Raw genomic sequence first — 16,901 nt, forward strand, 5'->3', positions numbered from 1 at the left:
CTCCCGTCCTCTGCCCCGCTCTCCCGTCCTCTGCCCTGTTGCCCCTATCCTATGTCCTGTTGCCCCTATCCTATGCCATGCTCCCCCTGTCCTCCGCCCTGGTCTCCCGTCTCCTGCCCCGCTCTCTCGTCCTCTGCCCCGCTCTTCCGTCCTCTGCCCCGCTCTCCCGTCCTCTGCCCCGCTCTCCCGTCCTCTGCCCTGTTGCCCCTATCCTATGTCCTGTTGCCCCTATCCTATGCCATGCTCCCCCTGTCCTCCGCCCTGGTCTCCCGTCCTCTGCCCCGCTCTCCCGTCCTCTGCCCCGCTCTCCCGTCCTCTGCCCCGCTCTCCCGTCCTCTGCCCTGCTCCCCCTGTCCTCCACCCTGGTCTCCCGTCCTCCACCCTGGTATCCTGTGCTCCTCTTTCATATAATGTATAGGCCGATAATACGTAATAATCTGCGCTCTTCCAAAGTACATTATAATGTGCTTCTATGTATGACACGTGTCACCTTTATTACTGACCGCCTCAGCTTTGGAGCCATGTTTAACCCTTTCTCTTCTGCTCGTGTCTTGCAGCTCTACATCCAGACCACCACCCTCACCATCTCCATGAATCTCAGTGCCTCGGTGGCTCTGGGGATGCTTTACATGCCGAAGGTTTATATTATCATCTTCCACCCGGAACTGAATGTGCAGAAACGCAAACGCAGCTTCAAGGCAGTGGTGACAGCGGCCACAATGTCGTCACGTCTGTCACACAAGCCCAGTGACCGGCCCAACGGGGAAGCCAAGACCGAGCTCTGCGAGAATGTCAATCCGAACAGTGAGTATGGGAAACGGCTTAGATAGTAATTCCCCGTCCTATTAAAGGGACGTGGAGCTGAGGATGTACGGCGATTATAATACGGCACGGAGAGCAGGAGCTTTGTCACAGGCGAAAGTCTCGCTACAAATGGAAACATTGTATCCGACTATCTGTCATTTACCAATCACTAAGATCTAGTCTGGAGCGACATTGCCATCCCGTGTCACTGTCGCAGGTATTGGTGTCAGTGTCACAGGTGTTGGCGGTGTCACAGGTGTTGGCGGTGTCACTATCGCAGGTATTGGCGGTGTCACTGGCGCAGGTATTGGTGGTGTCACTGGCGCAGGTATTGGCTGTGTCACTGTCGCAGGTGTTGGCGGTGTCACTGTCGCAGGTATTGGTGTCAGTGTCACAGGTGTTGGCGGTGTCACAGGTGTTGGCGGTGTCACTATCGCAGGTATTGGCGGTGTCACTGGCGCAGGTATTGGTGGTGTCACTGGCGCAGGTATTGGCTGTGTCACTGTCGCAGGTGTTGGCGGTGTCACTGTCACAGGTGTTGGTGGTGTCACTGTCGCAGGTATTGGCTGTGTCACTGTCGCAGGTATTGGCTGTGTCACTGTCGCAGGTATTGGCGGTGTCACTGTCGCAGGTATTGGCGGTGTCTCTGTCGCAGGTATTGGCTGTGTCACTGTCGCAGGTATTGGCGGTGTCACTGTCACAGGTATTGGCTGTGTCACTGTCGCAGGTATTGGCTGTGTCACTGTCGCAGGTATTGGTGTCACTATCGCAGGTATTGGCTGTGTCACTGTCGCAGGTATTGGTGGTGTCACTGGCGCAGGTATTGGCGGTGTCACTGTCGCAGGTATTGGCGGTGTCTCTGTCACAGGTATTGGCTGTGTCACTGTCGCAGGTATTGGTGGTGTCACTGGCGCAGGTATTGGCGGTGTCACTGTCGCAGGTATTGGCGGTGTCTCTGTCACAGGTATTGGCTGTGTCACTGTCGCAGGTATTGGTGGTGTCACTGTCGCAGGTATTGGCGGTGTCACTGTCACAGGTGTTGGCGGTGTCACTGTCGCAGGTATTGGCTGTGTCACTGTCGCAGGTATTGGCGGTGTCACTGTCGCAGGTATTGGCGGTGTCACTGTCACAGGTGTTGGCGGTGTCACTGTCGCAGGTATTGGCTGTGTCACTGTCGCAGGTGTTGGCGGTGTCACTGTCGCAGGTATTGGCGGTGTCACTGTCACAGGTGTTGGTGGTGTCACTGTCGCAGGTATTGGCTGTGTCACTGTCGCAGGTGTTGGCGGTGTCACTGTCACAGGTGTTGGCGGTGTCACTGTCGCAGGTATTGGCGGTGTCATTATCGCAGGCGGTGTCACTGTCACAGGCTTAGGCGGTGTCACTGTCGCAGGCTTAGGCGGTGTCACTGTCACAGGCGATGTCACTGTCGCAGGCATAGGCGGTGTCACAGGCGGCTGCTGTATCAGCACTGTTGTCTCACATCTCGCAGACCAGGGATATGATATTCGCGGCTCGGACACAGGAGCACGTTGTATAATTAGATCTGAAAGCCGCACAAGCCGGACAGGCAGGAAGGTAACGCAGCCAATGGATAGCCGTGCTGAGCAGGAGCAAACTTTCGGGCAGGAAAGCGTTAACGCTAGCGCTATAAATAGCGGTGCGCGGTCGCGTCGATTCCGCTTTCTGTCCTACTTTCATAAATAGGCCATTTTGTTCCAATTTTCTGCTCTTTTCGCTGAAGCTTCTTCTTTCCTTTTGGGACAAAAATTCTCATCAAACGCGGCAGGTGATGGTGTCAATGCCACTCTCCCGGGGGTCCGGGCTGCTCCTTACCAGGGATGAAACCTTCACACTGCTTTCATGTCTGAGGGGCTGCGGCCTCCGGATCTGCAGCTCGTGGGGCACAGTGACATCTAAAGTCATGGACAGGTACAGCTGGCACAGTGACTGAAGACAAGGGGGAGGGCGTGCATACTAATGCAATGGGGTCTTAGCAGTGAAGGGGACCATCACTTCTGCTATTAGGTGGCAAAGCCTGGTTAAGACCCCTCTAAGACATTGGGGAATTGCTCCAAGGCTGCTGAGCAGTATACGGAGAGGGAGACAAAGCTCAGGCCCAAAATCCGAATGGGGAAGAAGTTCGGTGTCATATAAAGTTCTGCAACTTGTTTATATATTTCATGTATCAACTCTTTACTGCTGCCGGGAGCTCTGCTTGCTGTCAGTGAACAGACACATTCCTCTAGATGATAAAATCTTACTGACACAAGTGCGCGGCTTCGTACCAAACCTTTGAGTTGTCTCTCGTTACAATCAGGACTGATGACCCAATGCTCCATGCCCGCAGCCCCCTCCAGGCGCCTGTTCTGATTACCCAATGCTCCATACCCTCATTCTGGTGATCCAATGCTCCATGCCCGCAGCCCCCTCTAAACCCCCATTCTGGTTACCCTGTGCTCTTTACCCGCACCCCCCTCCAGACCCCGTTCTGGTGACCCAATACTCTGTGCCCGCAGCCCCCTCTGGACCCCTTTCTGGTGACCCTGTGCTCTTTACCCGCAGCCCCTGTTCTGGTGACCCTGTGCTCTTTACCCGCAGCCCCCTCTGGACCCCATTCTGGTGACCCTGTGCTCTTTACCCGCAGCCCCCGTTCTGGTGACCCTGTGCTCTTTACCCGCAGCCCCTGTTCTGGTGACCCTGTGCTCTTTACCCGCAGCCCCTGTTCTGGTGACTCTGTGCTCTTTACCCGCAGCCCCTGTTCTGGTGACCCTGTGCTCTTTACCCCCATCCCCCGTTCTGGTGACCCTGTGCTCTTACCCGCAGCCCCCTCTGGACCCCGTTCTGGTGACCCTGTGCTCTTTACCCGCAGCCCCCTCTGGACCCCGTTCTGGTGACCCTGTGCTCTTTACCCGCAGCCCCCCAGCCCCCGTTCTGGTGACCCTGTGCTCTTTACCCGCAGCCCCCTCTGGACCCCGTTCTGGTGACCCTGTGCTCTTTACCCGCAGCCCCCTCTGGACCCCGTTCTGGTGACCCTGTGCTCTTTACCCGCAGCCCCCGTTCTGGTGACTCTGTGCTCTTTACCCGCAGCCCCCTCTGGACCCCTTTCTGGTGACCCTGTGCTCTTTACCCGCAGCCCCCTCTGGACCCCTTTCTGGTGACCCTGTGCTCTTTACCCCCATTCTGGTGACCCTGTGCTCTTTACCCCCAGCCCCCATTCTGGTGACCCTGTGCTCTTTACCCGCAGCCCCCTCTGGACCCCTTTCTGGTGACCCTGTGCTCTTTACCCCCAGCCCCCATTCTGGTGACCCTGTGCTCTTTACCTGCAGCCCCCATTCTGGTGACCCTGTGCTCTTTACCCCCAGCCCCCGTTCTGGTGACCCTGTGCTCTTTACCCCCAGCTCCCGTTCTGGTGACCCTGTGCTCTTTACCCGCAGCCCCCGTTCTGGTGACTCTGTGCTCTTTACCCCCAGCGCCCGTTCTGGTGACCCTGTGCTCTTTACCCCCAGCTCCCGTTCTGGTGACCCTGTGCTCTTTACCACCAACTCACGTTCTGGTGACCCTGTGCTCTTTACCCCCAGCCCCCGTTCTGGTGACTCTGTGTTATTTACCCGTAGCCCCCTCTGGACCCCTTTCTGGTGACCCTGTGCTCTTTACCCGCAGCCCCCTCTGGACCCCGTTCTGGTGACCCTGTGCTCTTTACCCGCAGCCCCTGTTCTGGTGACCCTGTGCTCTTTACCCGCAGCCCCCGTTCTGGTGACCCTGTGCTCTTTACCCGCAGCCCCTGTTCTGGTGACCCTGTGCTCTTTACCCGCAGCCCCCTCTGGACCCCGTTCTGGTGACCCTGTGCTCTTTACCCGCAGCCCCCTCTGGACCCCTTTCTGGTGACCCTGTGCTCTTTACCCGCAGCCCCCTCTGGACCCCTTTCTGGTGACCCTGTGCTCTTTACCTGCAGCTCCCATTCTGGTGACCCTGTGCTCTTTACCCCCAGCCCCCATTCTGGTGACCCTGTGCTCTTTACCCCCAGCCCCCATTCTGGTGACCCTGTGCTCTTTACCCCCATCCCCCGTTCTGGTGACCCTGTGCTCTTTACCCGCAGCCCCCGTTCTGGTGACTCTGTGCTCTTTACCCCCAGCTCCCGTTCTGGTGACCCTGTGCTCTTTACCACCAACTCACGTTCTGGTGACCCTGTGCTCTTTACCCCCAGCCCCCGTTCTGGTGACTGTGTTATTTACCCGTAGCCCCCTCTGGACCCCTTTCTGGTGACCCTGTGCTCTTTACCTGCAGCCCCCTCTGGACCCCGTTCTGGTGACCCTGTGCTCTTTACCCCCAGCTCCTGTTCTGGTGACCCTGTGCTCTTTACCCGCAGCCCCCGATCTGGTGACCCTGTGCTCTTTACCCGCAGCCCCCGATCTGGTGACCCTGTGCTCTTTCCCGCAGCCCCCCAGCCCCCGTTCTGGTGACTCTGTGCTCTTTACCCGCAGCCCCTGTTCTGGTGACTCTGTGCTCTTTACCCGCAGCCCCCATTCTGGTGACCCTGTGCTCTTTACCCGCAGCCCCCTCTGGACCCTGTTCTGGTGACCCTGTGCTCTTTACCCGCAGCCCCCGTTCTGGTGACCCTGTGCTCTTTCCTGCAGCCCCCCAGCCCCCGTTCTGGTGACTCTGTGCTCTTTACCCGCAGCCCCTGTTCTGGTGACTCTGTGCTCTTTACCCGCAGCCCCCATTCTGGTGACCCTGTGCTCTTTACCCGCAGCCCCCTCTGGACCCCGTTCTGGTGACCCTGTGCTCTTTACCCGCAGCCCCCTCTGGACCCCGTTCTGGTGGCCCTGTGCTCTTTACCCGCAGACCCCTCTGGACCCTGTTCTGGTGACCCTGTGCTCTTTACCCACAGCCCCCTCTGGACCCTGTTCTGGTGACCCTGTGCTCTTTACCCACAGCCCCCTCTTGACCCCGTTCTGGTGACCCTGTGCTCTTTACCCGCAGCCCCCTCTGGACCCCTTTCTGGTGACCCTGTGCTCTTTACCCCCATCCCCCGTTCTGGTGACCCTGTGCTCTTACCCGCAGCCCCCGTTCTGGTGACCCTGTGCTCTTACCCGCAGCCCCCATTCTGGTGACCCTGTGCTCTTACCCGCAGCCCCCGTTCTGGTGACCCTGTGCTCTTTACCCGCAGCCCCCTCTGGACCCCTTTCTGGTGACCCTGTGTTCTTTACCCGCAGCCCCCTCTGGACCCCTTTCTGGTGACCCTGTGCTCTTTACCCGCAGCCCCCTCTGGACCCTGTTCTGGTGACCCTGTGCTCTTTACCCGCAGCCCCCGTTCTGGTGACCCTGTGCTCTTTACCCGCAGCCCCCCCAGCCCCCGTTCTGGTGACCCTGTGCTCTTTACCCGCAGCCCCCTCTGGACCCCGCTCCTATGTCCGCACGTAGCCAGGGTTGCGGCCATGTTGGATGATCCCAGCTGCAGTCACAGACTCCACTCGTTCTTCTAATGAAGATGTGATACAAAGTGACCCGTCCGCCGCAGGCCCCGGCCTCCTCTGTGAGCCTGTCACGCTCCCCAATGTCCTGTGACATGTGACAGTGTGAGCGGCCGTCCCTACAGGATGGCAGCGAGTGAAGCGGCATCTTGTGAGGTCAGCAGCTTCTCCCCGTGGCGGGGTTGGCACGGAGGAGGCTCGTTAGAGGCGAACTGCTGATTTGGGTTTTCCGCTCTGCGTTGCTCGGGTTATGGATCAGTTAGTAAAGTGCCATTTCCAGTCTGGATTGACGTGGGGGCCGACAGGATGAGACACGAGGGGGATTTTCTGCCAGCGCACCATGGGCGATCTGCAACCAACGCCGCTGTTCATCTTGTGGCCTCTCATTAACAGGGATGATTAGCCAAACATCTGCCTTTTGTCAAAAGAGGCGCCACCCCTGTCAGCAGGCTGAGTCTGGTATCGCAGCCCAGCTCTCTAGAAGTGAACGGGGCTCAGCTGCAATACCACACACAACCTGAAGACAGGATGGCGCTGTTTCTAGGAAATAGCAGCCATGTTTTACTGTTGCCTTTAATTTGCCCGTTTGTTTCCTTCTTCACCTTCTTATTAAGACCCACCCGTGAACGCTGTGCAGAACCCACGGGGCACCAGGCTGGGCCTCTTTCTAAAAAGGTCCCTATGTATAAAGTTCTTCAATTCTCCAGTCTCTCCGCTTCCTGTCAGTGAATTGAAGCATTAATGATTACACTGGGAATCTGGCCTGTACATGCAGCAGAGGGTTTGTTACAATGTATCAGTGTTGGAAACATATTTAAGGAGTTTTCCAAAATATTTTTATCAGTTTTTGCAATAAATTTCCTGCACCAAAATTTGTGCAAAAAGTTATTGGTGTTACTGGGTTTGAATAAGTAGAAAAAGTAGGTACATGTTGGATCTGAGGGCAAATGTTTATGTTCAGATGGTCCAGTCCTCCAGGCCTATAACCCCTCCAGACCCCCGTTCAGGTGGTCCAATGCTTCAGGCCCACAGCCTCCTCCACACCCTCGTTCAGGTGGGGCTTTGACCAAAGCTTGCAGCCCCCTACAGACCCTCGTTGAGGTGGCCTAGTGCTCCAGACCCTTATTCAGGTGGTGCACTGTACCAAGCATGCAGCCCCCTACAGACCCCCGTTGAGGTGGCCTAGTGCTCCAGACCCTTATTCAGGTGGTGCACTGTACCAAGCATGCAGCCCCCTCCAGACCCTCGTTCAGGTGGTGCTTTGACCCAGGCTCGCAGCCCCCTCCAGACCCCCTTTGAGGTGGCCCATTGCCCTGACCCACAGCCCCCTCCAGACCCTTATTCAGGTGGTGCATTGCTCCAGGCACGCAGCCCCCTCCAGACCCCTGTTCAGGTGGTCCTACGCTCTAGAGCCCTTATTTTAGGGACCATTTTTAAATTTGTAATATCCCTTTAAATTCTCGGAGAATGCACTGACCCACTGTAACAAACGCTAAAATGAAGCTGAAAAGAAGGAGGCTGGCAGTAGGAGGAGGCCAGCAGGTTCGGCAGTAGGAGGAGGCTATCAGGTCTGACAGTAGGAGGAGGCTGGCACTAGGAGGAGGCTGGCAGTAGGAGGAGGCTGGCAGTAGGAGGAGGCCAGCAGGTCTGGCAGTAGGAGGAGGCCGGCAGTAGGAGGAGGCCAGCAGGGCCGGCAGTAGGAGGAGACCAGCAGGGCCAGCAGTAGGAGCAGGCTGGCAGTAGGAGGAGACCAGCAGTAGGAGGAGGCTGGCAGGTCTGGCAGTAGGAGGAGGCCGGCAGTAGGAGGAGGTCGGCAGTAGGAGGACGTCGGCTGTAGGAGGAGGTCGGCAGTAGGAGGAGGCCGGCAGTAGGAGGAGGTCGGCAGTAGGAGGAGGTCGGCAGTAGGAGGACGTCGGCTGTAGGAGGAGGTCGGCTGTAGGAGGAGGCCATCAGGTCTGGCAGTAGGAAGAGGCCAGCAGTAGGAGGAGTCCGGCAGTAGGAGGTCGGCAGGGCCGGCAGTAGGAGGAGGCCGGCAGGTCCGGCAGTAGGAGGAGGCCGGCAGGTCCGGCAGTAGGAGGAGGCTGGCAGTAGGAGGAGGCCAGCAGTAGGAGGAGGCCGGCAGTAGGAGGAGGCCGGCAGTAGGAGGAGGCCGGCAGTAGGAGGAGGCCGGCAGTAGGAGGAGGTCGGCAGTAGGAGGAGGCCGGCAGGTCCGGCAGTAGGAGGAGGTCGGCAGTAGGAGGAGGCCGGCAGGTCCGGCAGTAGGAGGAGGCCGACAGTAGGAGGAGGTTGGCAGTAGGAGGAAGCCGGCAGGTCTGGCAGTAGGAGGAGGTCAGCAATAGGAGGAGGCCGGCAGTAGGAGGAGGTCGGCAGTAGGAGGAGGTTGGCAGTAGGAGGAGGCCGGCAGGTCTGGCAGTAGGAGGAGGTCGGCAGTAGGAGGAGGTCGGCAGTAGGAGGAGGTTGGCAGTAGGAGGAGGCCGGCAGGTCTGGCAGTAGGAGGAGGTCAGCAGTAGGAGGAGGCCGGCAGTAGGAGGAGGCCGGCAGTAGGATGAGGTCGGCAGTAGGAGGAGGCCGGCAGGTCTGGCAGTAGGAGGAGGTCGGCAGTAGGAGGAGGCCGGCAGGTCCGGCAGTAGGAGGAGGTTGGCAGTAGGAGGAGGCCGGCAGGTCTGGCAGTAGGAGGAGGCCGGCAGGTCTGGCAGTAGGAGGAGGTCAGCAATAGGAGGAGGCCGGCAGTAGGAGGAGGTCAGCAATAGGAGGAGGCCGGCAGTAGGAGGAGGTCGGCAGGTCTGGCAGTAGGAGGAGGTCAGCAATAGGAGGAGGCCGGCAGTAGGAGGAGGTCGGCAGTAGGAGGAGGTCGGCAGGCCCGGCAGTCATGGACGACTGATGTGGGTCCTGGACCGGGGTCAGACGATACTTTTTGATCACCAGCAAAGTTAATGACAACCAAGTGTGTTGCAGCAAGGATGTAGCAGCACCTCTGTACGTTTTGGGCTGATTTTGTGCTGTTTGTTATCTTTTACTCTACACACATCCAAAGCTGCACTAAATGTTGCTTTCCTCTTGGTGTATCTGATGATGCAGCGCTTCACTTGCAGCTCTTACAGCGGAGTGCAGCCTGGACAGATAACAAGTGAGGTTTTGAGTGCTGCTTTGGATGTGACTAGAGTACAGCACTGAGATCAGAGTAGGGGAGAAAATTAATTTGCAAAGTTTATTAAAAAGTTAAAAAAGCAAATCTAACCTGTAAAAGATGTTGACAAGCGGATCGACACCGCGAGGTGCGTAAAGATACGAGATCCGGAAACTGTGTGTGAACGTGTCACTTGTCACCACGCGGGGAGGAATAAATCTGCCTCGAAATTAATTTAAGTCTAAATTCAACCTCCTCCGATTCCTTTAGTTTCTAAACACATTGATTTATAGCTGATCCCTCGCACGCTCCGATCTCTTGCCCTGATGGTTTGATACAAAGTATCTGCAGATGAAATGTATCAATGTAAACCGACTATAGGAGACTGGCTACAAGTGTACCAAAGCCTCCAATGTTGGGTCTGGGCAGTCTGTGCTGGGGATTCACTGACAGCATGCGGAGGTCTTGTCAACCCAAACCTTACAGGATGGGAATATCACTTTAACTCCGGCAGATCCCGTCCTTTCTCCATAGAAATCTCCGTCTCGGCTTTGTCTCCTTGAGGGAGTTTGTTCCCAGCCCATCAGTATAAATCCGCGCTAATGGGCTGTAGTAATTGTCACTCGTGGCCGGGGAGTGGCCGCATTTGGCAGCTTGGCGCTCCCCCGGGATGCACGGAAGCTGCCGGATTGTTATATAATGGCCCCATTAGTGTTTATATTGTTTGAGGACATTGATGGAAACCCGAGGAAAGTGACACAACAAACACCGCGCATTTCTGGCTCCGAGCACCGCCAGCTGCATCCATAGCGACATTTTCTACCAAACTTCCTTGTAACTGGGTTATTAAAGCGGTTATGTCAATATCAATAATGGCTGACATCCTCCTGACCATGGCTCCATAGATTATAACATGTCCTATCCGTGTTTCCAGTACGCGTGGCGTCCGTTTTCACACGCACCGAAGACGCATACACACGAACACCCATTGTAATCTATGGGGCTGTGCATATGTACATGTCACCCATACGTAGACATGTTTGTTTTTTCCTGACAGCGCAGATAACAATACTTCCCACACACGTGCACGCGGATGACATAAAGCGTGCCCTCCCTCTGCTGTCCGTGTGACACGTACTGGAATAGAAATGACAGTGTAGAGATAAATAGAGATCGTGACATATATAATCAGTGCCATGTATAGTTCACTGTATATAGATTAACCAAATAAATTAATAAATAATGTGGAGTCCACCTATTTTTGATAACCAGCCAAGGTAAAGCAGACAGTTGTGAGCTGAAATTATAAGGCTAGGAAGGTCCCTGGTTTTTGGCCCCTTCCCAGCCTAAAAATACCACCCCACAGCCGCCCCATAAGTGGCGCCTCACATGAGATGCTCCAATTCTGGCGCTTTAAACAGCTCTGCCTAATTGCCCTGGTGTGGTGGCAATTGGGGTTGATGACAGCCGTGAATTCTCCAAAATCAAAGTTGCCATCAAGCTCTGGGGTTAGTAATGGAAAGTTATCTATCAGACTTCCACATTAATAACCTGGTAATAAAAAAATAAAAACACACAAAAAAAATAATTTATTTGAATGAAGACTCCCCAACACTATCCCTGATTCACCAATTTATATGAAAAAAAATCCAGGCAGATTCACCATAGTCCACAAATTGATACCTGAAAAACATAAAAAGAGAAAAATAAAAAAAAACCACAGTCTTCATTCGCCAATTTGTTTGAAAAAATATTCCCCTGCAGCTCCGGTGTAGTCCGGCGCTTCCCACGATGTTCCCCGAATCCGGCTCACGCTCCGCGAGACCCAGCGACTGTGAAGAGCAGTAACATTACTGAGATCACCGCTCTTCACAGTCGCCGGATTCAGGGAGCATCATGGGAAGCGCTAGATCACATCCGACCTGCGTGGGAACAGGTTTTTTTGTTTTTTATAAATTGGTGAAGCAGGGAAAGTGTTGGGGAGTGTTTATTTAACTATTCTTTTACGTATATCTTTTTATTACTGGGTTAGTAATGGAGGTGTCTAATATACCTCTTTCAATTACTAACATGAGGTTGATGTCAGCTGTGTTTTTAGACAATTTACAGCTGACATCAATCTATTATCTATCTATCTATCTATCTATTATCTATCTATCTATTATCTATCTATCTATCTATCTATCTATTATCTATCTATCTATTATCTATCTATCTATTATCTATCTATCTATCTATTATCTATCGATCTATTATCTATCTATTATTTAGCTATCTGTTATTTATCTATCTATCTATCATATATCTTTGTACATCTGACACCTAAACATTTGTCATTTCTGCTCTGGTACGTGTCACACGGATGACGCACGGATGACGCACGCGTACACACGGACGACCAGAAGAAAACCACATGGATAGTGGTGAATAACGGACCGTCTCATCCACGTTTTTTTTGAGCAGACGTGTAAATGAGTCTGTGCCCCAATATTGGCATTAAATCCAACATATTTCTGATCCTTCACAGCGGTCAGATTTCTGCTGCGGTCAGTTTGGGGTCCGCCAGGATTTAACCCTTGTTGTCACTGCATACGGCCAAACCTCCACTATTCTGACCAGAATCGCTGGTAATGCCATGCACGCAGATTTTTAGCTAGAATTGCACAAGTGTCCTCTACAAAAGCTGTAACATTGCATCTAGGACCCTCACACCGCCGGGTACGGACCTCTCAGGATGCTGGCAGTCACCCAGCTTTTCCAGGACCAGAGATAACTGAGCAGTTGTATTTTTTATAGTTTACTATGGCAGTATATACGTTTACGGTTCTTCCATCCGGTTTTTATTAGACGCCCTGCAGTGTGAAGCTTTATGGAGTTTTCTGCGAGATCATAATCAAACCTCTTGTAGAATCGATTTAAACACCGAAATTCACGATGTGTCATTAAGAAATACCTCCATCCTCTTAAAGTGGCGGAGCATTAATATTTTATGAATATTCGCTCTTTATATTCCACTTAACTTTACATTGCACTTCCTTACATTTTTTTTTAATTGCATGTAGTTTGGCTCCGATGAGAGGGAAACGTTCCAGGCGCTTCATTACCTCTTTCCTGGCATTGGGCTCCATGGCGTCATGATATCGGCCAGGAGTCGCCGTATCCTGTGCTGTTGCCATGTTCCATGACTCGCTGCTAATACAGAGGAGCCATTGCCTTGATTTCCCTAAGGGCACAGTCAGACGGAGGTATAACACGGACGAGGATTGCATCACAATGCAGGAGTGTGCAGGAGTGTAACGACCGCCGTGGAGAGACCGGGCCCAGGCAATTACATATGTTTACATGTTTATTTCCTTTGTGTGTATTCGAACAACAAAAAAAACACAGAGGAACAAAAGCAAAATTGTCACTTTTCAAAAATTGTGGGTAAACAACTGTGTTTCCATCATTTGATGCTCGTTCAGACTTGTCTGTGGCAAGTAACAGGTGTGGGCAATATGAAAATCACACCTGAAACTAGATACAAAGGGGAGAAGATGCCTCAATCTTTGTATTGTGTATCACACTAAGCATGGAGAACAGAAAGAGGAGAAGAGAACGGTCTGAGGACTTGAGAACCAAAATTGTTGAAAAATCTCAAGGTTACAAGTCCGTCTCCAGAGATCTTGATGTTCCTTTGTCCACAGATCCTTTGTCCTATGTTCACAGCAAGGTTATTCGTAAAGTTGAGGATCAATTACTCCTCTGCCCTACAGGGGATGGGGAAAAAAACCTAAAGAAATTAAGAAGATATCCTGCAGTAAAAAAATAATGCCTGAAAATTAATATAGGGTACATAGGTAACACAATTTTGATTAAAAAAATGCAGACGCCGTCCCACCACGTCACGGTGACCCTACTGGGGATGGTCCTAACCTCAAATATTAAAATTAAAAAAAAAATTTGTGGGATCAAAATTTTGTTAGCTATACTGTACCCTGTATTATTTTCATGCATTGTTGCTTTTAATTTTTTTTTACTTATTATGTTGCTATCTTGGGCTTTGCATACAGTGGACAGTAATAAGGAATTGGGGGTATACATATGTGCCCGATTGCATGCAGCCCCTTTCCTTTATGTGCATGTTAATATGTGGCGTCCCTTTAATTAATTTTTCCCCATTTTTTTAATGCATATAAGATTATTTAGCGCTTAGACACATGATGAGGCATGGCGCCATTTGTTAAGTGCTCGCCCTCTGCACAGAAGCACTTGCTGTCCAAAGTGTCGCCATCGGTGACAGTGAGTATGGCAGCATTGGGGGTGTCCTGTCCCGGAGGTGACACCACATGTGATCTGTTCTGCCCTGCAGACATTACAGGGCGGACGCTTCACTCAGCCGTCATCTGCGCACTTTGGATTTATCGCCCTGTTGGGGTCTTTTGTTTGGAGATGTGTGTGGTGAATATACGGGCACGGCGGGGAGTATTGATGGGGATGTATTTCATCAGGGAGGGCGAGCCTCGGTTATACCCAGCAGGGGTAGAGGGTCATATACGACCCCCTGGGGTGACACCTGCTCCCATAGACCTGATACATTCAGACATTGCATTCGTATAACTATATAGGCCGGTGAGACCCCAGTGTCTCATGTGGACCCCCTCCATACTCGTGGTACATGGGGGGGGTACAGGTTTTTCCTGATTTCTGCCTCCTTTGCCTTTCAATCGTCTATATCCTCCAAGATCTCTGCTTGCTTTCAGAGAATGGAACGATCTCGTCTATATTAAAGGGCCAGAAACCCATCTAATCTTTTGAAATTGGCCATATACGCCACTAAGGGAACATTGCAGAACATTTTCTATTCTTCTATGTATATAGGGCGTCTGTATCCGAAGCCGCTGTGAATGGGGTTTACATTAGCTCTGCTACATCTGCACCTCCCATGTCTGGCGCACAGCTGAAGCGCTTAGCATCAATGTATCAGATAAGAATAGATGCTGAATCTTAGCAGAATTGTGATTTCAGCTCTATATAATGTACCCCATGGGCGGACACAGCATCCAGCCCGCCGCCGTAGATTATCTCGTACTTATCACCTTGAAACAAAATTGCTAAAATTAAACTGTAACAAAACAGAAGTGAAATAATGGTGAGAAGAGAAAATCAAGTGCGAAGCGCTGCGGGCGCGAGAAGTGTCGGGCCAAGAATGGAAAGATCCAGAGAGCAAGATGAAGCCATGCATGCCGAGCATTGCACAGACCGGGCAGCAAACCCCACCTTAAAGGGACGTTGTGCTACCATTATTAAAGGGGTTTTCTTAACACGATAATTAAAATTGCAGTGTGCAAGTAAAAACATGCAACGCTGCAATGTATCTTGTAAGAGCCTCTTCCCGTCAACAAAGGAGGAACTTCTAATTCTGTAGTTTATAGCTGATGGCGTAGGTTACCGACCACCTCTGCAGTCTATCAGCGGTGGCCGCAGTCCTAGGCAAGGAGGACAGTTCATGAAAGCTGTTTGCTATACATGCGGCAAAGACTGCTCCGCAGCTGCCTGGATGCGTCCGGCTCTTGTCCTGCTGATACTTCCAGCAGCGGAAATCGCACGCTCCGGCTGATGGAGCGAACTGTCAATCATCAGGAAGGGATCACCCCCGAGGAAGCAGGAGGCCCCGAGATTGGCAACGGAGACCCCCGACGTCCTATGGTGCCCCCCCCCTATAACTACAGTTCAGTTAGCTCTGCTGCTCTAGTTACATCCAGAGCTGCATTCCTGCTGTAGGACGTGACTTCTTCCCGCACCCCCTACTAGTTCAGCATCTGCACAGCTGCATGGCCCCTTACAAGACACAGCTCTGCCAACATCCTGCAACTGAAACGAACCCTGCGCCCGTAGGTTGCAGTAGGTTTTCACTGCAGGAATCAATACAGAAAGAGAATTAGAAGATTGGATGGTGAAATAGAAACTGAACTCAGAATATCCCTTTAATGCAATGTAGACTTCGCCTTTAAGTGTAAGTCAAGGAACAAACATTCCCGAGGCGAATAGTTAAGGCAGAGGCCTTGCAGGCCGTGACTGACATGGCGGCTCTGTCACTACTGCGTCCCCTGTTGCTTTTCGATACATTCGTCAGACAAGGTTTCTTAAGCTTAAAGCTGTGTGCACACGGTCAGGATTTCACGCAGAAATTTCCTGAGAAAAGCCTTACATATATGCTAGCCACCTTAGGGAGAGAAAAGCCTGAAATTTTCTGCAAGAAATCTGCATGCTTTTTTTGCGCGTTTTTACCGCGTTTTGGTGCGTTTTTTCCGGACATTTCCCAATGCACTCTAGAGTGGGAAATCTGCAAAAAAAATCCGCAAAATTAATGAACATGCTGCGTTTTTTACCGCAATGCGTTTTTTTCGCGGAAAAAAACGCATCATGTGCACAAAAATTGCGGAATTCATTCTAAATGATGGGATGAATGATGAATGCTGTTTTTTTGTGGTTTTATAGCGTTTTTATAGTGAAAAGCCGCAAAAAATCAGCAACGTGTGCACACAGCTTTAGGCTATGTGCACACGTTGCGGATTCTCTGCGGATCCGCAGCGTTTTTTGAGGTGCAGAAATGCTGTAGATCCACAATTGATTTACAGTACAATGTAAATCAATGAGAAAAAAAATGCTGTGCGCACGTTGCGGAAATTCCACTGCGGAAACGCTGCGGTTTAAAAGAAGTAGCATGTCACTTCTTTTTTGCGGATCTGCAGCATTTTTGTACCCATTCCATTATAGAAAATCGCAGGGGTAAAAAACGTAGCAAATCCGCAAAAAAAACGCAGCAAAACCGGATCCGCACAAAAAATGCGACAAATCCGCAGCTGCATTTTCTGACAAGACATGCCGAATCCGCACCAGAAATTCCTAATCCGCATCGTGTGCACATAGCCTAAAGTGCGAGTGGTGCAGCCGCAGCGGAGCCTCAGCTCAGCGCTCCGCACCATTGTCCTATCAGTTCCTGTCTTCTTCCAGCTGTTGGCCAGAATGAACGCTCCGGAGCTGCAATCTCCATGAATACACTGCAGTTCTGGCTCAATAACGCTATAAACCCATCACGTCTAGGAGGGAAAAGCGCCGTAATGTCCTCCCATCTGTTCGCTCGGAGCAGGCTCTCCTCACCGGTGGGCGCCCCATCGTCAGTGACACCGCTCTACCCATCCTTCATGTTCTGCGCCCACTATGGGCAAATTGCCTCTTCAGAAAAAAAGAGGACTTATACTCTATAGCGCCACCTGTTGGAAGCAGCGATCCTACAAGTCACAATCAACCCTTTAACGAGTCGTGCAATATGACTCAGGATAAAAGCCAAATCAGTATCTCAATTCGCAGACACGGTGTTTCGGGCTGTTGGCCCTCGTCGGTGCGAAGCACGAGAACTAATGGGCATCTCCAGCTGGAGGCAGCGGCGGCGAGACAGCGAGGCCACGGCCGCTAAACGACCCTCCGAACATCCGCCCCATTGGGAGAGGCGCCAG

At 52.3% G+C, this 16,901-nt stretch overlaps 1 protein-coding gene across 3 annotated transcripts in view; it reads left to right on the forward strand.

Moving 5' to 3' along the window:
* Positions 1 to 16,901, forward strand: part of GRM7 (glutamate metabotropic receptor 7) — a 478,587-nt gene that overhangs the window by 454,750 nt on the left and 6,936 nt on the right. For all 3 annotated transcript variants that reach the window (XM_069736194.1, XM_069736195.1, XM_069736193.1), the window contains one exon: positions 558 to 804. In XM_069736194.1, coding sequence (XP_069592295.1) covers positions 558 to 804 — 247 coding nt within the window. The remainder of the gene's footprint in view (positions 1 to 557; positions 805 to 16,901) is intronic.

This window comes from Ranitomeya imitator, chromosome 8 (assembly GCF_032444005.1).
Source record: "Ranitomeya imitator isolate aRanImi1 chromosome 8, aRanImi1.pri, whole genome shotgun sequence".
Classification (NCBI taxonomy): Eukaryota; Metazoa; Chordata; class Amphibia; order Anura; family Dendrobatidae; genus Ranitomeya; species Ranitomeya imitator.